Raw genomic sequence first — 21810 nt, 5'->3', positions numbered from 1 at the left:
ATTATTATTAAGGGTTTTAATATTTCAGTATTAATAATTTAGAACATAATGTTAAATTATTGATAAGAATCGAAAGATTAATATGAGTTTCATTTGTTTTTAGTTTGGGTGATTTTTTTATTCTACATTTATATACATTTATGTGGATTCAATGAACCATAAATTATTGCTAGTTAAGATAGATGGCAAGACGTGTGGTATACATTCCATGAGGTTAGAGGTTCAAACCTATTTCTATGTGTTTTTTAGTTAACATTGTCATGAAATATTGAATCAAGTATAGAAGTATAGATTTAGTTTCCTACTCCCTCCGTTTCAATTTGTTAGTCCCATATACTATTTTGGGCGTTTCAAAAAGATCTACCCATATCCCATATTGAATGTATTTCACTTTTAACTTAGTTTTTATTTCCTATTTTATACATAATAAATTATGAGTGGTTAGATTAATTGATTGTGAATTAATAACATGACTCTATGTAAAGAAATTATTCCCTTGATTTATGCAATTATGATGTTTTCCTTAAAAAAAATCAAAAAAATTATATAAGGCAAACTATTTATGAATTGTTTTTTACTTTAATGCTAGATTCCAAATATTGACCTTTTCTTATTATTTTATGTGATTGATTCCATATGAGACTATCATATTGAAACGGAGGGAGTATCTTTTATTACACTTTAATGAGCTAGAATCAAGTGCATTTCATAAGAATCGGACTAATTGGAGTCATTGGTTATACTCATCATATTAGTCAAAGTAATATGGTAAATTTGTAACAAGTTTAGGGTTTAGTTTCAGTTGTATATCTATTTGTTATTTCGAAGATGTACTACCATATATACTTAGGATATGATTCACAAAATCATATTAATATTATTTAGCAAATCATATACTCCCATATATAATCCTAATGATATTACTTTCTTTATTTCACTATATAAAAAATCACACAATTTTTATATTTTCTGATATTGATTACATAACATAATTGTAAAAAACATTATGTTCCACCTTATATTCACTTATTTCAAGTTTAATAAATTTAAAACTTGACTAAATTAGGTTATAAAAAATATAGTAAGAATTTTGTTTAATATAGAGTAACATCTGATTAGGTTCGATAACAAAACAAGATAATATGTAAGATGACTAGATGAGTGTAATCTATACTTAGTATTTAAAAACTCAAACCAAAAAGACATGTGTCCTCATCCTATTACACTTCTCCATCTTCTTTTCCAAGCCAATGTGCCACATGTCATCTTATATGTTTAATTTTTTTTTTATTACAATATCTTTCTTCACTCTTTCATTAAACCCTTCATCTTCATCTCCCCTCTTCAATTCAACCATTTTCTTTTCTTATTTAATTTTAGTTCCCCTCACCTTCTTTTTCACAAAGCTTCATTTTGAATCAAAGTCTAAAAAGATAAATTTCTTTAATCATGGTTTTTGTTACACATTACACCCATACTAATTTATTGATATTTCATCACTCATCTCTCAATACAATTATCTATGAACAACCCGTGCATTGCACGGGACAGAAGGCTAGTTCAAGTTAAATAAACGCTACGTCACTACCGAGTGCTACGTATGAAGTTTTATAAGGCTTCCGATTAGACGATTACTTTTCCTATAACTCTGTAAGGCCGTAATGGTTTACTCCGGACCAATATACGAAGCACGGACCATTACAAATTTACGAGTACTAGAAACTTCGTATTAAGCTACATCCCTCTGAAGTTTCAACTTACTACTTTACAAGTAAACCAGGAACTTGTTATAAAGCGAAACCAACCTGGGTCTTGTACGAAACATCTGAAATTAAACAAACCAAAAAACAATTGAATCAATTTCTCTCTCCTCAATTCAACCCCGCCAAAATCTTCATGCTCTAAGCTGAATTTCAATGGCGGACAAGCAGCTTATACTCGTTGTTGAAGGAACTGCGGCTATGGGTCCTTATTGGAAAACCATTGTTTCCGATTACCTTGATAAGATCATCAGGTTTTTCGCTAAATTAGGGCTTTTTATTTCACTTTGTTGTTGCTCGATTGAATTTTTCTGTTTTTTGTTTTGTTTGAGTGTAATTTAGGTTTTTGTTTTGTTGAAAAGGATCGTGATGATGTCTGTGGTGATTGTTGGTTGATGAAATTGTGGTTAATTGGATGAATTGCGATTTTGAAACTGTTTGATTTTTGTTGTTTTACTAAATTGTTGACTGTGTTTGGATTTTGAGTGAAATTAGATTATGCTGTTATTGATCATTTTTTTGTCAAATTGAATGGAATTTTGTTGTGTTTAATTGATTTTTTTTTTATTTTTTAAATTTGTTTTTAGTTTTGTTTGAGTGTAATTTAGGTTTTTGATTTTTTGTTGAAAATGATCATCTTGACGTTTGTGGTAATTATTAGTTGATTAAATGATGATTAATTGGATGTATCGCGGTTTTTTAACTGTTTGATTTGTGTTGTTTTACTAAATTGTTGACTGTGTTTGGATTTCGAGTGAAATTATGAAGACTAGTTCATGCAGTTATGCTATTTTTAATTTTAATTTTTTTTTTTTTTTTTTTTTTTTTTTTTTTTTTTGGGTCAAATTGAATGGAATTTGTTGTTTTTTATTGATTTTTTTTTTTTAAAATTTTTTAATTCGTTTTTAGTTCTGTTTGAGTGTAATTTAGGTTTTTGATTTTTGAAAAATGATCATGTTGATATCTATGGTGATTATTGGTTGAGTAATGATGGAATGGGAGGAGTTGCAATTTTTGAAACGGTTTGATTTTATACATCTCTAAGGTAAGGGTTTTTCACAAAGAGGGAAGAGGGCTTGCCTTTCTTGTTAGTTATGCAGTAATGCTGTTTTGATGAATTATTTGGTCAAATTGATGCAATTTTGTTGTGAATGAATGAATTTTTCTTATTCGTTTTTAGTTGTGTAATTTCGGTTTGGATTTGTTGAATATGATCATGATGATATTTTATGGTAATTATTGGTTGATTTAATGATGGCTAATTGGATGAATTGCGATTTTGGAACGGTTTGATTCGTGACTTTGTGTTCTTTTTCTAAATTTTTAATTGTGTGGATACTTTGTGATATTAAGAAAACTAGATTATGCAGTAAGGCTATTTTTGATGATATTTTTGGCCTAATTGAATGAAATAATGTTGTTTAGCTTGTATGAGGAATGGGTGTTTTGTGCTTGATTCTGAAATATCTAATTTTTGGTGTTTGAAAAGTTTGTGAATTGAATTGCTGATTGTATACAATAATTAGCATGGTTTGGTCCCTCACGATATCTAAGTACGAACATGATCGCAGTAGAGAACTCTGCTGAATTTTACTATAACAGAACAAAACAATGGCCACTTGACTCACCCCTGAACAACCTATTTGCAGTTTTCACCCTTCTTGATGTAGATAGGTTGATGAGGGTTATTAGATTTACTCCCTTACAATATTGGGCTGTATATTCTGTTGCTTTATCTGAGATGAAACTACTCTTCAATTTAGTGCAAGCTTTTGCTCTTCTCAACTTGAGCTGGTTTTGTTTGCTTGTGCTCTGTTGAAAGTATATGTATTGTGGGTTTTTATAGCCTATAATCTGGAAAGTAGCCGGACTTAACTCAACAAACCATGCATTGATAATGCGTAGCTTGCTGCCTTGCTATGCTAGAAATCATGAGTTATTGTGTAGCTTCACTGTCCCACTAATACTGCAGTGAACCAGCTTCTTTCTTCTTATATTATTTCGCGTGTGTTATTGCTAGAAATTTTTTAAAAATATTTTGGTTCATATGCAGGTCTTTTTGTTCAAATGATATGACAACTCAGGTTTGTTATTTTTCCTTCTTATGCTTTCTGATTATTTGTCTCTTTCTCACACTTAATATTTTTTTTTTTTATTTTTAAAATTACTCTAATTTTGGCCTTTGTTATCTTCTTCATTCAAACATGTGCCAAATTTTTATTTTGTTAATCATTTAGGAGGGGGTTTTCTGATTACAATTTGTAATTTTAGCTGATTTCTGAGTTGCATGCTTCCCTTTTGTTTCCTTGAAGTCTGGTGGAATAAAAAGGTTTGGGAAGTTGGTTTCTTTGAAGTATTTTGATGTCAAATGGGCTTTAGTTTTTGATGGTTGGCCTCGTCCGGCTTGCTGGATGTGTTGTTACACCAGTGATTATTGATGATGGAGAATTTATTCTTTTAGAAAATTCATTGATAATCACAGCTTAGTGTACAGGGGCAGGGTGTAATTTGTGGACTAAAACAATATCTTGGATATCTAGAAACAGTTTTATTCTAAAATTGAACCTGAATTTGCTTTCCCATTGATGATTAAATATTCTAAGATGCGCTGTTATTATTATTATTTTATTAAGATACTTAAAATTCTTAAGGAAAAAGGAAAGTGTTTCTTGAAGATTGTAGATACTGTAAATTTCCAAATATACATTGAAAGTTACCTTTCAACTTATTCTATTTATTTATTATTTTTTGGGTAATAATTTAATCTTTGATTCATTCTCTCAAAGAAACAAAAATATTATTGACTTTCAAGACTGACAGTAGTAGACAGACTGTTGGAGTTAGAAGTGATGGTTAAGCTTTTTTTTGATGAAATTATATAATGAGATGTAGTACATTTACTTTTTGTGTCGACGAAACCGACGAAATAAATTTGACATTTGTTGTGCTTCTTCTTTTACTAACCTAACTAGTCTGTTATAGTGCCTTTTCGACTTTTTTTTTTGGGAGTTTTGATGATGATACATTCTAGTTTTTCAAATTTGTATCAGGTTCAACTTTTGTACCATTTCTTATCTTCCTAATTTTAGGGTCTATGTTTTTGTTTCTTTGCAAGATACAGAAGCCTACTTCAATTGTTTCTGGTTCGACTTTTGAGCTTGCCCTGGTTGTGTTTAATACGCACGGACCTTATTCCGGTAGGTGTTCAAGAATCTTACTTAAGTCCATTATCTATAAATCATATTCTTGGATTATGCCTTCATGTTTTTGCTTCTCCATAAAAAATGTTAACTTCTACAACCTACCTAAAATTTTGAGTTATTTATTTATTTATTTATTATTATTATTATTATTTTTATTTATTTTTTATAATTTATTTTTTTAATTTATTTTTATTTTTACTATTCTGTATATTCTCTCTCGTTTCTTATTATTTTATTTTCCTTCTCTCTATAATTGCGCCATATTTGCCTTTGTGAAGAAAGGATCATTTTGCATTTCCCAATCCTCATTAAAATCCTTTTTTCTCTATACATCCATCCCAACCTGTTATACCGGTATAACGTCAACATTAAGTAATACCAAATTTTTTTATATAGTGTTTATGTTAAAATGTTGTATATGAGAACAGCACCCTTTTTGATTGCTGTAACACCTTATTGGTTTGTTATAAGCTATTTTCTCTCCCATACTTTTTGGCTAATCACATGGTTTATTTGTAATTTTAGAATTACCTTAAATAAAGAAGCGAAACCGCCAAAGATAAATCATAGAACTAAAAGAAAAAAAAAAGGAAGTATTACAGACTTACAGTAGTAAATTAGTAACTCTTATCTTTTTGGGATTAAGGCTTTGGTATTATTTTTGTAACACCAAACTACCAAAGAGAGTGCAACTTTTTTTGTTTTTTGTTTTTAAAGAGATCAATCACAAAATTAATGGGATTGAATTATTGATGTAATGTGGAAGTGACATGCACAAATGAAAGTATAGAAATACTAGAATTTTGTTGGCAAATGCAAAGTGAATCTTTAATTCTCAAAAGCAATTTTGGAGTATTCTTAGGGAATTTGGTGATTGAAAAGAGGAAGAGGGTAAATTTAACCATTTAGGAAACAAATTTTAAATAAATTAGTATCTTAATCTTAAGGAGAATTTACTGTATCAGCTAGGTTGTAGTTTTAAAATTTGCTTAAATAGTTTTGATACTCATGCCAAATTAGTATTGGCACGCTGTTGTTTGACTATCAATCGCCTTTTGTGTTAGAAAATTGATTGAAGAAGATAGTGGGTATTATTTTCTTGAAAAAGTAGACGTGCTGGTATTCATCATTAAATGTGAGAGAGAGTAAGGTCCTAACCTTACTGGTGAAAAGAGAGATGTTTTAAAATAATAGTTTGGCCTTTCCCGATATTCAAAGTGTAAAATTTCATCTGAGATAGTTGAAAAAGGAAAGTGTAATAGATTATCAGTGATATTGGGAGTAATAGCTTTTTCTATGCACTAGCATAAGGTAGATAAATCGATGTCAAACTTCATTTTATATCTTTTTGATGTATTGTGACCCATTTGCTAAGAAAGAAATCTTCACACCCTATCACTAAAATCCTGCCCTCTTTTGCATTTTATGAAATTGTTAAATAATTGATGTTGAAAGTTGTTTAGTCCATCATTCTTTTATTTTTCAAGATAGGTGTATGCTGTAATTTTTTGATGTTTATATATATATCTCTGTTGCTATACAGCAGGCCAAATCATACAAAAATCTTGGCAGACAATGTTGTACTAATTACTTGTTCACAATTTCTAAAGAGTAGTCAGTTTATTGTGCAGTTGCTGTTGCCTTACAGTAATGGGTAATTGAGTGTCTGGCTTTGTTTCATTTGGGGTATTTTTTTGTCATGTTAGTCTTTTCTTTTTCTCACTGCCTTCTGTTTGCTAGGAAGAGGATCATTATTCTGTATTTCTAATAAAATGTATAGCCCATTAGACACTTGTTACGTTTTTGACTTTTTGAGTCTTCTGTTAGTTGCTTCATAATTATCCTCCAACATAACTCAATTTATGTGACATTAAATAATTTTAAACCAATTGTGTAAAAAGGAGAGCAGAGAGAAAAAGAAACAGTAAGAAAAAACACTTAGAGAGTTAAAGACACTCTTAAAAAAAATTTGATGCTTGAATATGTAGGTTTCACATGACTTTACTTCACGGGGCCAGGGTTACTATTATCTTGTTGCTTTTAAGGTGTTGATGTGTTAGTTATTAACTCCTGTAATCTATGCAGGCCTCATTTTCTCTCTTGTGGTGCAGTGTATAAAATTATTTGTGGTCACATATTTCAGTTTGATTTTGATGTCTCAATTAAATTAGATTTTTTTGTTCAAAGATGAAATTGATGTTTGAAAATTTTCAACAGGTTCCTTGGTTCAAAGAAGTGGTTGGACAAGAGACATGGATAATTTTTTAAGCTGGTTGTCTTCCATAACATTTTGTGGCGGCGGGTGGAACGACGTTGCAACTGCTGAAGGCCTTGCCGAGGCTTTAATGGTCTGGATTTTGATTATCTAAGTGCTCATGGTTCAATTTCACTGCATTTTAGTTGTTGCTATTGCTATATCTTTACTTTCTCTTAAGTTAGTATTTATGCTTCTTGTTCTGGTTTTGTTTTATTTGCTGCTACATCCAAGTCAATGTTTTGCCTCGCTAGTTTTTTTTTCTGCTCTTGGGTTATAAAGGAGGCCTGATGCATGTTGCTTACCATAATTTGATTCATCCAAACCTTTCTTTGGTTGGAAATTGCTGAAATATACTTTGCTGATATCATTGTGGAAAATCTAGGTGGATAAGTAACTTGTAAAGAATAATTATGTAAGATACTGTAACTTGTTAGCTAGCTAATGAAAACAGTATTTTGTACTGATCCTGTCTATGTTTGGGAGTCATTGGCTTCTATTTTTGTATTATGTAAATGTCCCTTGCCTATTTTGTGGCCTTACTTAAAATCTAAGATTCATATTTAATTTTATAAGATCTGGCTCCTGCTATGTTTTTTTTATGCACCCCTCTCTCTCTCTCTCTCTCTCTCTCTCTCTCTCTTTTTCTTTCTTTTTTTATTTTTTTTTTAAATGTACACACTTCTCCTTTCACAGAAACCCAGGATTGTATTTAAATTTAGGAGAGAGAAAAAATTAAGGTATGAAAGTGACAATTATAAAATAGTATGTTGTGAGTAAATAAATAAATAAAAAAAACCAAAATAGGAAAGTGAGTATTGTAAAAGAAAACGAAGGAAATATTATCCAAAAGGTTGATTTTTGCTGGAACGTGCTCCTATTGACTATTGAGGCTTTTTTTCTTCCTTGTCTGTATACTTAGCATAAATTACATAAAGATTACCTGGTTACCTTCTTGAGCTGTTTACCCCCCTCCCCTTTCTCCCTAACCTACCCTTTATGTACAGGTCAATCTTCTTCCTTACTAACCTTGTTATATTATGAGATTGATGGAGGAATTGCTATTCTATCTATTGAAATCATAAACAACCTTTATCTGTTGCATTTCCTTGTACCTTTCATTAAAGTAATGCCAAATTATGTCTTATACAAAGATATGTTCTGTTGATTGGCATTTATCTCTAGAGAGAGGCCTGCTAGATGCTGACTTGTTTGTTTGCTTGTTAGATGTTTGCTATCCCTCAAAATGGATATCGGGCTGAACAGAATTTGGATGGAAAAAGACATTGTGTTCTTGTTTCTGCCAGTAACCCTTATTCCTTGCCAACACCAGTATATCAACCAGCAATTGAAAATCCTGAGCAGGGTGAAAGTGGTGAAGCTCAAGCCGAGAATCTTTTATATGATGCTGAGACTGTGTCTAAATGGTTTGGTCTGGTACTGGGATTTAGCTGCATTTCTTTATATGAATTTAACCTTTTGTTTTTCTTTTTACGTGTAGCAGCCTGACCTTGGTTTCTGCATGCAGTGTTCTGTCTCCTTGTCTGTGATTTGTCCAAAACCGCTACCTAAGCTTAAAGCATTATATAACGCAGTAAGCAACACTTTTCTGTAGCTCAATTACAGTGAAGGATACTTTTGTCTTTGTCTAGATTTTGCATTTGCATAATTCTTTTCATGACTTATGTTTGCCATTTCAGTTACTTCCTTGTAAGGAGGGCTCTAGTGTGTAGATATTTGTGTGTGTGTGTGTGTGTTGTGGGGGGGGGGGGGGGGGGGAATACTTTTCCTTTGTTTAAAATCTGCCTTGTGTTGTTATACTTTTCTTGACTAATGTTTGCCATTTCTATTATTTGTAAGGAGGGCTTAACCATCCGCATTGCCGCCCGGGGGGGGGGTACTTTTTTTAATTTGTCCAGAAAGTAAGAACTTGTCAAAAGGTTGAAGCGGTGTATCAAACCTCAATTGTATCATTGACTCATTGTATTGAGACTTGTAAAGGTTTTTGAGCTTATCAGATTATGGTATTAGGTTATGACCGCTGCAAACCATCCGCATTGCCTGCAAAATTGGTGTTGATTGCAACTGCGTCAGAAAATTAGAAACCCTGAAATTTCAAAGTGGCTGAGTATTTCAGGGACTTTGGTTTAATTTTTAGAGCTAATGGTAACATGTGATGTTGACAAACCAGGATACTATTTTGTAGGACTGCAAGACATGTCAGGTTTTGTTGATCTGAGATGGTTAAAGGAGAGAGAGAAATTCTAAAAGTTCGGTTTTGGGGAAAAGGATTGGGAAGGAAGCAACCATTTCTAGGTTTTGTTGACTGACATGCCTTAGTGCCTAACAAGCATGACTGGAAAGGGGCCTTCAGAAATGTCATCAGTTTGATGAAAGCAAAACGGAACTTTAAAACGAAGCCTTTCCCTTCAATACCACCTTGCTTTCTTTTAAATTTCTTCACATCTATCTAAATTTGGTGCTGGGAAACCAATTTTTTCCCTTCACGTCCTGACTTCTTGTACCTTCGTACTAATTTTTCCCTTCTAGCTGCTAGAAATTCTAGCTAACTGGGGAATTGCCAAACATCACTATGTATCTGTCACAGGACTGAACTTGTTCATCCCTTTGATGTCTCTCGTGCCCACTGAAAAAACAAGAAAGTGAGTATATTTTTAGCTGAACCACTGTCAAGGTCCACAAACTAAGCAGATTGCTGCAGCTTGGCATGCCTTATGTCTAATCATGATACAACAGAAACGTTTGAGAAAAGTAACAAGATACTAGATTTTGTTTTTGTTAGTATTAGGCTATTAGCCTTTTCCTTGCTGGGATATCAAAACACCCCAACCTTTTTTTTACTAGAAATTCAAAACTTATGCCCCGATTTTGTTTGTATGCAAATTGGCATTTATATAAATTTGTGTGAATAAGAAAGAAGACCAGTAGCTTCTCATTTTTTGATCAGATTGTTTAAATTCTCCTGCTTGTTCCTAAACTCCTAAATGTAGTTTTTTTATTCTTATTTAAGTTTTTCTGCTGAATGTGCAGTTAAAATAAAACTTTACAATTGCATTTTCAATTAACATAATAATTGATGTGTTGTCGTAGGGTAAGCGTAACCAGATGGCGGCTGATCCAGCTGTTGATGTTAAACAACCTCACTACTCTGTTCAGATTTCAGATAGCTTCATGGAGGCTCTTGCTGCTTTAAGTCGGTCGGGATTGGCTCAAAGTCAAAATCCTGCCACAACCTCACCTCCTGGCTCAGCCCCTCCTTCTGTGCCACCAGGTGGTTAAATGAAATTTGTTGGCAGGCTAGGTCCTTGAATTGTTAATTTGCTAACCATTACTAATTGATATAGTGTCCAACAAAGTGGTGATCCCCCTAGATTTCACCAAGTGTGTGATTGAGCCCTTTGACTTTCAGTTGGAGAAGATTGGCACCCGAAACTTGTATGGTTTTTGCAATGAAACCTGAACCTAATCACTAAAATTCTTTCTAGAAAAATATCTTGGCGTCTGATAAAATGTATTACTTTTTTTTTTTTTTTGTTTGCCTCACTTCACTTTAAATACGAAGTTTAAGAAAACATTTTTTTAAAAAAAAGTGTGTAAGAGATAGTTAGAGTGAGGGTGCAAAAATGAGTGTGAATATAAGATAAGCCAAGAGTGTGTTTGTGTGTGTGGAAGGGTGGTGGGTATAAGATAAGATTAAGAGAGAGAATGTGTGGTAAGGTGTAATTAATTTGGGGCAAGAGGGGTATGATGGTAAAGATAGTTTACCGAAAATGGAATAAATTTAAGTGCGTAGAAGGGGAAAAAAAATGCAGCCTTAAATGGAAAATGGTAGAAAAAAAATTGAAAGCAGATGTAGTTACAATTTTATCTTTGATACAAGTTCATCTTATTTGCTTATATTGATATTGGGAAGGAAAGAATATTTTTTCATGAAATTCATCACTTTTCACTTCCTTTCCAAAGCATGATCACCACTCTTTCGCTGGAAAGCATCCCTTCAGACTTCCAATGTTCCTTCACATGGCATCACCAACCACTTTTAGTGCTTCTGTTTCTCACCATTTTTTTTCTGTATATTTCTATGATATGTATGAATGATTGAGGAGGTTTTCGGAGATTATTTGTTTGTTTTGTTTTTTGTTTTTCAGTCAACTAAGCGTTTTCACAACTCCTTTAACTCGCTTAAATTTTGTTCTTGGTACTCATTTAAAGCTCTAGGTACATGATGACATGAATAGGCGCTACCTAGAACTCACTTGTTTTTTTTTTTTTTCAATGTAATACCTAGAAAGTTTTAGATGATGACATAAAAAACAATGATTTTTCTCCATACCTAGAACTTATTTATTTATTTATTTTGTTAGCCTTTTTTGATAGAATTTTCGTTAGCTTTCCTAGCTGATTGGATTTGGAAATTAGAATACAAAATCCTCGCAAGGAATATTTTTAGAGGGTTAGGCATCAGATAAGGTGAAGATTCTAGCAAAGGATGCGTTTAGGAAAGGAAGTACGATTTTGCAAGCTGTTCTAGCTTATGCCAAGAAGAGGAGGAAAGCAGGATGAAGAGCTGTTGGGTAGTTAAGGTTTAGATGTTGCAATGACGGATACTTTTAAGTCTGGTTGAGTGTTTGACAGTGATACAGCCATCCTCTCATGAGGGATTGAGGATGATGTAATGATTCAATTCGGATGCTGATAATCTGATATGGGTTTTCTTAATTGGCCTTGAAATGAAGTTTCTGTTTGAAAATTGAAATTGTGAAATATTGATTAGGCAGATTTGCTTTTATGTTATAATCAATATCTGCCGTGCTATGTTTTTACACGCCAAGAAGTAAAACTTAGTCATTAATTACATAACTGGAGGCTAATTTTATCAATATGCTTTCACTTGGAGAAAAAGATTTTGATTAAGATAGGAAAATAAAATTCAAAATTTGCAGGCTCTCTCTTTTCAACTGCAAGCTACATGATGCATCATTTCTTGCTTGACCAGATCTAGTAGGTTATCAACGAGATCCTGCATTTGTTCACCTAATGGAATATTAGGATCTTGGGATGCCTCCTATTGCAAATTTTGGGGAATTTGTCACTCATCTTATTATTGCAAATTTTGGGGAATATTGTGATTGTGGGGACTTGATGGCTGATAACTTGATATGCTAATGTTATCATAGATCTGGTGCTATTACATTTCTGTTATCCATTTACTAAAACATTATATTTAATTTTCTTTCAGTGAATGGATATATCATGAATAGACCATCCGTGTCTGCGGGAAACGTTCCGCAAGCAACTGTCAAAATCGTAAGCCTTCTGTATTCTGCCTTATGTGTCTGACTTGTCAACTGTTTTATTTATTTATTTGTTTTTAATTTTGTTGCTGAACCTGTTATCATTAATGCTATTTCAGGAGCCAAGTACAGTGACATCTATGACATCAGGACCTGCTATACCTCATATGCCTTCCATTCCTCGTGCTGCTGCACAAAGTGTTCCTAGCTTACAGGCATCTTCACCTCCTTCTGTGTCACAGGAGGCGACTACAACCAATGAAAATGTTCCAGATCTTAAGCCAATTATTAGCAGTAGCATTTCTCAGCCCGTACGTCCTGTGGGTGCCATACTAAACAATATCTCTCAAGCACGAGTAGCCCTTGCTGGAGGAACTTCTCTAGGGTTGCCTTCAATGGGTGGGAATACTATTGGTATGCACATGTCAAACATGATATCTAATGGTATGACATCGAATGTGCCGCCTTCTCAAACTGTGTTGTCTTCTGGACAGTCCGGCATCTCTACTGTAACTGGGTCGGGAAGCATTGCAGGAGCTTCTCAGCCTTTACAGAACTCAGCCCTCGGTTCATTTTCTACTGCAACTTCAAATGTCTCTGGAAATTCTAACCTAGGCATATCTCAGCCATTGACTAATCTCCAAGGGAATGTAACTAATACGATGGGTCAACCTGTATCTGGGATTGGTCAGGGAAATGTTTCAGCTATCACACAGAGTGGGACTAATATGAATCCAAACATGATGTCAAATCTTGGTTCAACTGGTGCACCATCCGGTACTGGCTCTATGATGCCAACTCCAGGAATGCCTCAGCAGGTACAGCCAGGAATGCAATCTATTGGAGTTAACAATTCAGCAGCTAATATGCCGATGTCTCAACAAGCTACGGCTTCTTTACAGTCTTCACAATCCAAATATGTTAAAGTTTGGGAGGTAAATATCAGTGTGCTTACTTTCTATGTGAATATATGTATTTATTGGTTCTAGTTTGTTGTACAAATTATCTCTTAGTGGCCTCTCATTTATCGTAAATCTTCATATTATTACATATCTGAGGTGTTTGAACATAATCAACAGTGTCAATGGAGAAATGAGGTTCTCAAAATTTTACTTTTTAGCCATATATAATGCTAGATGAAAGCCGGAAGCACTTTTAAAAGTTGAAGTGCAAATTTGCTTTGCCTTTTTTTTTTTTTTTTTTAGGTCAATGTTTTTTAAAACCATGAGAACATGTTTAGTATTGCTTTAGGGAAACAGAAGAATTTGTAGTGGCTTATGCCTAATGGTCAAGTTTATTCTTGGACATTTGTGCTTGAAATATTCTTTTAGAGTTTTAGGCCAGTTAGGCATAAGCTTGATAATATCCAATAGGCACTGGGTAGTTAAGTGTAAATATTTGTACATATGAACCTCTTGATACCTCAGCAACTCAGTGGAATTCATACCGAGAGGTTTCTTTGTTCAATTTCTTAATATTATTTGTGTGTAAATTTCAATCAGTGTCTTACCGTCTTTGAGGAGATGAGCCCTCTGCATGGTAGTATTATTTCTGAATTTTGTTACTGACAATTACAGGGAAACTTGTCCGGACAGAGACAGGGACAACCTGTATTTATTACTAGATTAGAGGTACTTTTTGAAATATGTAATTTAAGTTTGTTAGTTCTTAATTAAGATCAATAATGTTGTTTACTTTATTTATTAGATAAAGTAATAAATAACACCTGGAAGTTTTTAATATAATTGTTATTCTTTATGCAGGGGTACAGGAATGCATCAGCCTCAGAGACGTAAGTAAATCTGTTTCCTTGTGTTAATAATCTTTGTTTGTCTTGGCTGCTCATTTATGTGCTTGAAGCTCCCTTGAAAATTGCTACATTATTAAAGTTTATGTAGCTGCTTAGCTGTGTTTTGCAGCTATTCTGAGGTCAAATTCTTGGATATTTAGTAAGTAGATGTTGATGCTTAGCTGAGTTATGCCACTCTGCTTTATGATGGTTTTTATTCTTTTTGACGGTGATTCTTTTTGTGCAAAAGTGGTGCACTAGAAATTTAGAATGTATGCTTGACAAGCTTGTGGATTGTTGCTCAAAAGTGCAGGGAGCAGTAAGGTTGTGGCACGTGGATAGAGGCATACACCTTCAACAACTACTCACAATCTAATTAGTGATTTGTCTGTGAACTAAAATTTAGTGAGGAGTCTCTTAAAGTTGCAATAATACACTAGGAAACGTTAATCATGATAGCGGAGAACATTAAATTAGACACCTAATAGGAACAAAAAATCAATGAGCAGCGAGAATTGTAATGAGGAACCTTAAAAGTTGCTTTAATGCACTACTGTATTCTTAATTACCGAGTATATTGTTTGATTATTTTCAGCAGAGTCGCAGAGAACTTAATTTTTTTTTATTGTCACTAGGAAACATTGAAGCCGCACTGTATTCTTGTCTGAGAAAGTTTGAAATGTAAGGATTCTTATAATACTGGTTCAGAATTTATAAGAACAGATATCATACAAGTGAATGAAAATCTTGGCAGGAAGAAGATTGAGCAGAGAGAATCAGGATTACATAGGAGGAATAAAAGAGCAGAAAAAAGAATGAGTGAAATAAATGAATCAGTGAAATTGAGAACCAGAAATGTATGAGAGAACTGGAAAGGAGTAATGTGTTAAAGACGTGGAGGAAGAGAAAGTGGATGAGTGAGCAGATATGGTGCTGTATAAGATATGGTGCTGTATATTTAAGCCCTCTTCTGTACTTTTTTTTTTCCTCTGGTGGCATTGTCTTTAGTACTATAGGTTCTGTTGCTATTGACTTTCTGTTAAGGTTTTATGTATTTCTTCTATTTGTATTGTTTGTCTTTATCGCTAGTTGGCGGGGAATATGAATGACACTATCTGCATTCACCACTTATAAACCTTAGTTGGATCCATTTTGTTCACACCTTACCTTGTCTCCTTCCTACCAAAATCCATAAAAAAAATGGGAAGTGGGTAATATACCATTTATTGGCCTTACTAACTTTCTGTTACTCTTGCACAGACTTGCAGCAAACTGGCCGCCAACAATGCAAATAGTCCGTCTTATTTCTCAAGATCACATGAATAACAAGTAACACATTCCTTCCGGGCTTACTGCCATATTGACATTGGTGTTTGTTTTTCCTGTATCTTTGACGCTCTTGACATGCATATATGTGTTTCTTTGAAGGACTAGAGAGCTCAACTGTTCAACATGAATGTTGATGTTAGTCATCTGATATCTTGTGTTTTGTCCTTTTTCACTTCCAGGCAATATGTTGGCAAAGCAGATTTTCTTGTTTTCAGGGCGATGAATCAGCATGGATTTCTTGCTCAGCTACAAGAAAAGAAGCTTGTGAGTTGTTGGATAGTTCTTTGTGACTTCTGATGTCATACCTGTGTATCCTAATCTTAGTTCTTGTTTCTGGCACATTCATAGCTTGATTAGGAAAAAGATGGGAAGAGGGGGGGGGGGGGGGGGGGAAGATGGGAAAAAAAAGATTTAATATGCTGTTGAATAAAGGGGAATTGAATTTACTGTATATTGATGCCTGCTGATCTGGAAGTAAAATGTGTCTTTAGATATGTTGTTCATTCCTGAAGTTGTTATTTATTGATGTGATTTTGTGAACATTGAGGCAAGTGCATAATTTACTGGCGTGTTTATTATTGAACTTTTTGAATGTGGATGCTTCTTGTGAGTCACATGTTGTTCTCTTCCTGTACGTCTAAGGGAAGCAATAAACTTCTGATGTTTTAGATGCTTTACTACAGTTAGATTGAAGATTACTTTTTTTTTTTGCTCGTGTTTGAACTTTCAGTGTGCAGTTATCCAGCTGCCTACACAGACGCTGCTGCTGTCCGTTTCTGATAAAGCCTGCCGCTTAATAGGAATGCTTTTTCCTGGGGTAAGATATTTTATTTTTGCTCTGTACTTTATTTGCTTATTTATAAGTTCATTTCAAAAGTTCAATATCAGCAATTTGCTTGGATGATCATTCAAAGTGTGTTCGGCAGAGATTGATTGGGCTTCATTAGTTCCTTTATGTTCCGTCTATCTGCAAAATACTCCCTCCGTTCTTTAATAGTGTACCCATTTGTAAAATTTGTGTAGTGGGAATTGGGGATTCCCCCAAATAGCGTAGTTAATCTCTTTTTTGGGGCTGGTTCCACTACTTTTAGTCACAAATCTTCTCAGTTCAACTTCACCCATTATCTTTAATACCATTTACCTTTTCCCTCTAAAAATATTTACCCATTATCTTATCATCCTCTTTTTTTTCCTCGTCAACATCAAATTAGCCACTATCTCCATTCACTTGTTTTCCCTCTCCTTACAGTAAGATTACTCTTCCTAATTGTGCCCTAAAGAAATGAGGTTTACTATTAGAGGATGGAGAAGGTATCATGTAAACAAGGGTCCCAGGAAACTTTTATTACCGTACTTATGTTTTATGCTTGTGTAGTCGTGTTAACCAAAATGTTCTTAATTGGGAAATAAGGTGAATGTGACGATGATCAACTATTATAATTTATAAGGATTTTAGTGTTAGTAAAGTCATGTCATAAGTGTAGGCGCAGGCACTTAAATATGAGCAAATATTTATCTCACAGTACTTCTTGATTGTTGGATGATATTCATCTAAATGTAATTAATTTATGTCACTAATGGCATAATTGTAAATTAGCAACATTAAAAGATCTTGTATTTTCCAGCTTACACCAAAAAAAAAAAAAAGGAAAAAAAAAAGAAGTTTTCATCTAAGACATTTGTCATTTATTAGAACTAATATAGAAAAGAGACTTATCATTCCAGGCTTCCCAACGTCCTTCATAAGTGGTGTAGGGTCGTTGGAAAATCCCTTTGCTGCCCTAGGAAGCGAACTGGGTGAAATGGTGATTTATCATAAAAAGCCAAAAAATTCTGGCACCTTCAAAATTTTAGGGAATTGATGAAGAACTAGTAATTGATTTAGCGTTTCAACCTCTTAGTGCTACCAATTCACCACAGAATGAAGAGACAAGGTTGGTTGCCTTCAGATACAAAATGAGGATATGAGAAAATACAAGTTTATCGCTGTGAAACAAACTTGTTTCATAGAGACAAAAGTGTAATTTTTGCGGTGAAAATGGGTAAACTGCTACTTGAGGTGGCGGTTTTGCTTAAAACCGCTACTTGAAGCAGCAGTTTTGCTTAATAACGCTATCTAAGGTGGCGGTTTTACTCTGTGATAAACAAAACTTGTTTAGCATGAAAATTAACCGGCAGCCTTATGAGGATATTGACCGACAACTTGTTGAATACTCCCTCCGTCCCTTTATTACATGCCTGTATCCTTTTTTGGGTGACCAAAATTAAATGCCTGTTCTATTTATAGATCGTACTTTTTTACAATATTATTCTCTTTTTGATGATTTGTCACTTTTTTTTTCTTCTCTTTTTTGTACTTTAATATCAATTTCCAATAATTTCTCTCTTCTAATTCCCAACCACTTTTTCTCTTTCTCTATCTCTCTTTAACCCCACATGCATATTTATACTCCCAATTATTAGTTTTAAGGAATCTTTAACTTTCTTAATTCCCGTGCAAAATGAGAAATAGGCATGTAATAAAGGGACGGAGGGAGTAGTATATATGACAAGGCGGTAGATGATGATTCTCATGTCATAAAATTCAAGAAATTCAACTAACCCTTATTTGATTAGTGTTGGGTTTTGTATGAATTCTATTTTTAGTGGAATTACAAAACACACTTTTAGGATCTCATGTACTTAATAGATACTAATCTATAAAAAAGTTGATAGACCTGCGTGAGTTTGCTTCTCTAGCTGAAAATTAGAGATTAGAATCCCAATTGTGATTCCACTATATGTATCAATCCATTCAATCGTCCACATTCCACATTCAACACAATCCGGTCAAAGGCAAAATTTGCGCCCAGCTTCAGTGTATCTAGATTTAGCAGCTTACTATAACAGGTTTTCTAATGTTAGTTGCTCTTTATACTCCCTTGGTCCCTCCGTGTTTTAATAAGTGTTATACTTACCAGATGCGGCCTTATTTTAATTAGTGTTACACTTCTCTTTTTTTTTTTCTATTTTTTTTTTGGTGAAAAGCTATTTTAATATATTTATCCTTTCATGGCCTTCACCCAAACCCACTACTATTTTATTATTATTATTATTATTATTTCTTTCCTCACATTCATTGCTTTTCAATATAAGGGTCACCGTAGAAATCAGTCAACAAATTTGGGTGAATGATATTCTGGAAAATAGTATGAATGTTGCTTCTAATGATCTAATAATATAGCCCCATTTTTATATGGCTTTCAAAAAAGAAAAAAAAAAAAAAATTAGAATGTTTTGGGACAATTATACTGAGTTTTCTTATGCAACTTGCATGGTTATTTTAAATTTTGCCTTGTATGGTTTGTTAGCTTTGCAACAGAACTGAATAGTCCTCAAATTATTTTCCTAACAAGTTTTGTGCCTTTTTTCTTTCTTTCTTTTTTTTATTTTATTTTTAAACCACTGTGTAAATTAGGATATGGTGATTTTTAAACCTCAAATACCAAGTCAGCAGCAGCAGTTGCAGCACCAGCAGCAACAAAATCAGCAGTTGCAGCACCAGCAGCAGCAAAATCAGCAGATGCAACAGCAAAATCAGCAGATGCAGCAGCAGCAATCTCAACAACAACAGCAGCAGCAACCACACTCTCAGCTGCAGCCTCAACAACTTCAACATATGCAACAGCAACAAACTATGCAACAGCTGCAACAACAGCAGCAGCTTCCCCAGATGCAGCAATCACAGCTTCAACATATACCACAGCAACAAAACATGCAACATCTGCAGCAACAACAGCAAATCCCGCAACTTCAACAACAGCAAATTCCACAGCTTCAGCAACAACAACAAATTCCACAGCTTCAGCAACAGCAACAAATACCTCAGTTACAACAGCAGCAACAACTTCAGCAGCTACAACAACAATCTCAACCGCAGCAAATGGTTGGTGCTGGAATGGGTCAAGGTTATATGCAAGGTCCCGGTCGACCTCAGTTGGTTCCCCAGGGACAAGTACCATCGCAGGGGACCCAGCCAAATATGTCCGGAGGTGGATTTATGGGTTAGTTTGTTTAGGTGTTTTATAATTGAACCGAAATATTTATAAGTGTCCCCTTGTCCTTGTCACTTGGGTTGGCGCTGCTAGTTAATATATAGTGAATAGTCTAATCAATTGGATTATGATATGAATTTATGACATCTTAATTATATTCTAACCTATTAAACTATTCTTATGAAATGCAAGAGGTAAGAAGGAATTTTGTTGCAAGTCTTTCAGTGTTAACTAATGTTATTTCCGTTATGAAAATGACTGTTGTCCTGTGAATATTATATTGAGTACCTTTTTGTTTCCTCAAATATAGTGGTACACAGACACAGGTATTTGATCATAAACTTACCATCAAATTCCTTACCCATTTATACATCATTGTTTTCTATGCCTAAACTTCTCATGAACTTGGCAATATTTAAGCTACTACAGTTTTTATTTATTTATTTATTTATTTTATTTATTTATTTATTTTTATTTTTTTTTGTCAAACCTTGTCAATTATGATTAGAAACTTTTATAATATTGTATAAAAGATTGTAAATTAATAAGAAATAGTGTTTAGACATAATCAGTTGCTCCATCCGTCAAGCTCTGTTACTCTTTAATAATGGCAGTTGGTTTTAAAAATTGTTGTTCTTCAATGATTGTGTATGTCTTTATGTTGGGTGACCCGTCTTATCAAAGTTTGTGGTGACTTAGTGAGCGTTTCATCTTATATTTTCGTAATAATATAGGTGATTACATTATGAATTGGGAAGTTTGTGATTGTACACGTTGTAATAATATTGTCCCACAACCACAAGCTCGCTTTATTTAGAGGAGGCAAGGCAATGTTGAAGAATGTAAGTTAGTACTCGCAAAAGAGAGAATTGATGGGGCTAAAAGATCCAAATCAAAAGTTTGTGAGAGTAAAATAGTGATCTCTCTTATTTCTTTTACCGTATGGAGCAAAGTAGCAAACTTAAAAGAACATTAAAAAAATATCAATATTTTATAATTGCGCATTAAGGACTTGTTCACTTCAGCTTAATTTCATTTCATTTCAATTTAGTTTTAATCAGTTCAGTTCAGTTTAGCTCGTAATTTCCTTCTCTCATAAAATATTCATTTTAGCTCTATTCAATTCAGTTCAGTCTAGTTCATCTCCAATCAGTTCAGTTCAGCTCAGTTTAGTAAATATGAATAGATTCTAAGTAAATTCTTATGTAAAATATGTATTGACAAGTGTGGAAATTCTTACATTGCAATGAAAAAATAAAACGAAGGAAGTATTAGACCTTTCCTCTAGGTTTATTGTCCCCTGTTATAAATGTTACTTATTTAGTAAAGAGCTGATATATAGTTGATATATACTCATCTTCTGACTATTTAAATTATCAACAATTTATTCACTTTTATTTGAATTTTCAATTCGAAATTACACATTTTCTAAAATCAAACTTGCATATCCGACTACTAAAAATTCTAAAAATTAAATCTTCATGTATGTCATGGATGAACACTTGTTAAACAAACCGATAATCAAGTTGGAACAAGCAACCTAACAAACTAATTCACATGGGATACAAATCAATATACATGCTCCTTATAGTATGATAGCATATATAGGGATTATACACCGCACTACCCACCACACTCCCCTCAATCGAGGGTGTCTTAATCCAATGTTTTTTACTTTATCTTTTCTTAATCACTTTAATTAAAAAGGTCAATAAAATAGACAGTTCTACAAAAGGGGCAATTTCGTCTTTCCACCAATTACAAAAAAAATTTCAGTCCCCTTAATTCCCGGGTTGGTTGGGCCACTTTCCCATCATTTTATCACCCTTTTCGCCATGCAAACTTCACTCAGCCAAAAAAAAAAAAAATTAAGTACAAAAAAATTAATAACGTTCTTTTGCTAATTTCACTGTCTGTCACCTTTCTAATCTTGTCACCCCACCACATTATCAACCAATCAACCAACCACATTAAATGACTCTTAATGGGTCCCACTCTTCTTCAAAGATCTTGCATTTAATTTGATTTAGAGCTGTGACCGTTTCCGTCAACAGCACGTCAGTTTAGAATTATTATTATTAATATTTTTGTTAATTTTGACAAATTATTTCATTTTTATAAATTAA

At 33.5% G+C, this 21810-nt stretch overlaps 1 protein-coding gene across 2 annotated transcripts; it reads left to right on the top strand.

The window, feature by feature from the left end:
* Positions 1-1707: 1707 nt before the first annotated feature.
* LOC145631843 (mediator of RNA polymerase II transcription subunit 25-like) lies at positions 1708-19900 on the top strand. Of its 2 annotated transcripts, none has more exons than XM_081684037.1 (15): positions 1708-2014; positions 3814-3844; positions 4882-4957; positions 7181-7311; positions 8445-8654; positions 8746-8811; positions 10329-10509; positions 12478-12545; positions 12652-13467; positions 14110-14163; positions 14296-14324; positions 15582-15650; positions 15830-15914; positions 16381-16467; positions 19108-19900. In XM_081684037.1, the coding sequence occupies exons 1-15, from the start codon at positions 1917-1919 to the stop codon at positions 19696-19698; spliced, it is 2592 nt and encodes an 863-aa protein (XP_081540163.1). In that variant the 5' UTR covers positions 1708-1916; the 3' UTR covers positions 19699-19900. The 2 variants fall into 2 exon arrangements, with proteins under 2 accessions (XP_081540163.1, XP_081540162.1); XM_081684036.1 differs by having other exon boundaries at positions 4876-4957.
* The last annotated feature ends 1910 nt before the right edge of the window (positions 19901-21810 follow it).

Source organism: Chenopodium album, chromosome 5 (genome assembly GCF_948465745.1).
Source record: "Chenopodium album chromosome 5, dcCheAlbu1.1, whole genome shotgun sequence".
Lineage (NCBI taxonomy): Eukaryota > Viridiplantae > Streptophyta > Magnoliopsida > Caryophyllales > Amaranthaceae > Chenopodium > Chenopodium album.
Note: the sequence above shows the minus strand (reverse complement) of the source record. Positions and strands in the feature narration are given on the sequence as shown.